This window comes from Lithobates pipiens, unplaced genomic scaffold, assembly GCF_037356315.1.
Source record: "Lithobates pipiens isolate NorthernLeopardFrog02 unplaced genomic scaffold, aLitPip1_a1.2 Scaffold_23, whole genome shotgun sequence".
Lineage (NCBI taxonomy): Eukaryota > Metazoa > Chordata > Amphibia > Anura > Ranidae > Lithobates > Lithobates pipiens.
In genome coordinates this window covers 150,327,430-150,329,973 of record NW_027507785.1, presented here as the reverse complement: position 1 = coordinate 150,329,973, position 2,544 = coordinate 150,327,430, and the positions used below count along the sequence as shown (strand labels likewise).

Below are 2,544 nucleotides of genomic sequence, written 5' to 3'. Positions count from 1 at the left end.
AGGCCTATATAGAAGCAGTATAGGCTAGTGATGTACCAAGTTAAAAATTGTACCCTCGTTTGCATGATCGGCACGTCAGCTCCTCACTCTGCTCACAGATCGTATGTATGACACATCCGTGTTGCGTTTTATATACAGTGCGCATGCGTGAAACTCCGCCCGCCCCTGACGTTCTTTCTAAACTATTCCCCGCCCCTTCTCTTTCAGAGCAGTGGGGAGAGCACATGGTGGAGGCACAGCAGGTGCGCAATAATAGTTCCACTAATGAGGAGGAGGGCGAGGAAAGCCCGGAGCCTGAAATGTTCCGATGCCGGTGGAGAAGATTTAAGGCCTCAATTATGTCTTTTGGAGAGATTTTGGAGATGGTGGACATATTGAAGTGGAACGACTATGATTGGAAGTATGGACCTTACCCAAACCCAAATATCAGAAAGGCCAAGATCATGACTAAAGTTGTGAAGAGTCTTCAGAAGAATTTTGCGGTACGACGATCCAAGGATCAACTGAGAAAACGCTGGTCAGACCTGAAACTGAGGGAGCACCATCAGTACAGAAGGATCAAGCGAGTTCTCCAAAAAAGTAAGTAGTTGTCGTGTGTTCATATTATTATTATGCTTGCATACTGCTCCATGTGCTTTGATTTAATGTTGTACAGTTTAAAATGGCCACTTTCATGTTCATGGGTTCAATCTTTCGTACTAAACATCGTTCGTTGGCCCACTCCAAAAACAATGTTTTGCCAAATTGCACTTCACTACATTTGTTCACACTACAGGTAAGTATTGCAGCTTTTGAAAGTGTCAAAAATAATGTTTTCACCTTTGAACTCTGCCAAAAAACACAATTGTACGACACTTCCAAGCAATGTTTCATATTCCTATTTCTACCCTCTGTATGCTAAGTATTCCTTTTTTACATTCTCATAGGGGAGAGAAGACTCGGGACGTCTGAGGACACCAGGGACCCCACACCTCCCAAAGAAGGTGAAATACCAACGCCAGAAGCAGAGGAGAAGGAGGAAGGAGAGATTGTTGAAGTTGGCCAAATTGTCACCACAACAGGCGAGTGTCAGAGACCACAGCTTCTGGTAAGCTAATCAATGTATGTCTGGATATTAACCGCTTCCTGCCCGCCCTATAGCCGAATGACGGCCTTAGGGCGGGCGGCTTCCCTCGCCTGGCCGTCCCTGGACGGCCTGGTGTTTACTTCCGCAATGCGCGCCGCCGCGGGGCAGGCAAACACAGATCGCTGTAAACGGCCAATCACAGCGGCCGTTTACAGCGTGATCGGCGTGTCCAATGGGAGATGATCTCATATGTAAACATATGAGATCATCTCTCAGCGCCGCTCTCCCTCCTCACACAGACAGCGTGTGAGAGGGGAGAGAAGAACGGCTGCAGCAGCCGTCAGTGTAAAAAAGAAAAAAAAAAAAAAAAAAGTAAAAAAAAAGTTAAAAAAAAAGTGCCATCCTCCCCCAGAGCCATCCTCCCCCAGTGCCACCCCCCCCCAGTGCCATGCCCCCCCCCAGTGCCATCCTGCCCCAGTGCCATCCGCCCCAGTGCCATCCGCCCCAGTGCCATCCGCCCCAGTGCCATCCGCCCCAGTGCCATCCACCCCAGTGCAATCCACCCCACCCCAGTGCCACCTGCCCGCAGTGCTATCTGTCCCCAGTGCCACCTGTTGTCAGTGCCATTTGTCCCCAGTGCCATCTGTCATCAGTGCCACGTATAAGTGGCATCTGTCATCAGTGCCACGTGTTATTAGTGCCACATAGTGCCATCTGTCATCAGTGCCACGTATTAGTGCCATCTGTCATCAGTGCCACGTATCAGTGGCATTTGTCATCAGTGCCACCTGTCAGTGTCACGTGCCATCTGTTGTCAGTGTCACGTGTCATCAATGCCACTTATCAGTGCCATCTGTCATCAGTGTCACGCGTCATTGGTGCCACGTATTAGTGCCATCTGTCACCGGTGGCGCGTATTAGTGCCACGTGTCATCAGTGCCACGTATTAGTGCCACGTGTCATCAGTGCCACATATTAGTGCCACGTGTCATCAGTGCCGCGTATTAGTGCCACGTGTCATCAGTGCCACGTATTAGTGCCACGTGTCATCAGTGCCACATATTAGTGTCATCTGTCATCAGTGCCACGTGTCATCAGTGCCACGTATAAGTGTCATCATTGCCACGTATCAGTGCCATCTGTCATCAGTGTCACGTGTCATTGTCCTGGTATTTCAAAAGTGTAATAAGTAGTCAACAAGTTAGATGTGTAATTTATGCTTCTAGAACACGTGATGGCGCTCCCTGCATGTTTGGGCCTCTCTATGTGGCCAGGCTGTGAAAAAGTCCCACACATGTGGTATTGTAATACTCAGGAGGAGTAGCAGAATTTTTTGGGGGGTGTCATTTGTGGTATACACATGCCACGTGAGAGAAATAACCTATTACAATGACAATTTTGTGGAGAAAAATAAAGAAAATGAAAAATCTTCATTTTGCAAAGAATTGTGGGAAAAAAATGACAACATCAAAAAGCTC

The 2,544-nt window shown here is 48.1% G+C and overlaps 1 protein-coding gene across 1 annotated transcript; it reads left to right on the top strand.

Moving 5' to 3' along the window:
- The first annotated feature begins 215 nt into the window (after positions 1–215).
- LOC143926998 (uncharacterized) lies at positions 216–1,352 on the top strand. Its single transcript, XM_077451003.1, has 2 exons — positions 216–579; positions 927–1,352. Exons 1-2 carry the CDS (start codon positions 225–227, stop codon positions 1,094–1,096), a joined length of 525 nt encoding a protein of 174 aa, XP_077307129.1. The 5' UTR covers positions 216–224; the 3' UTR covers positions 1,097–1,352.
- Positions 1,353–2,544: the final 1,192 nt, after the last annotated feature.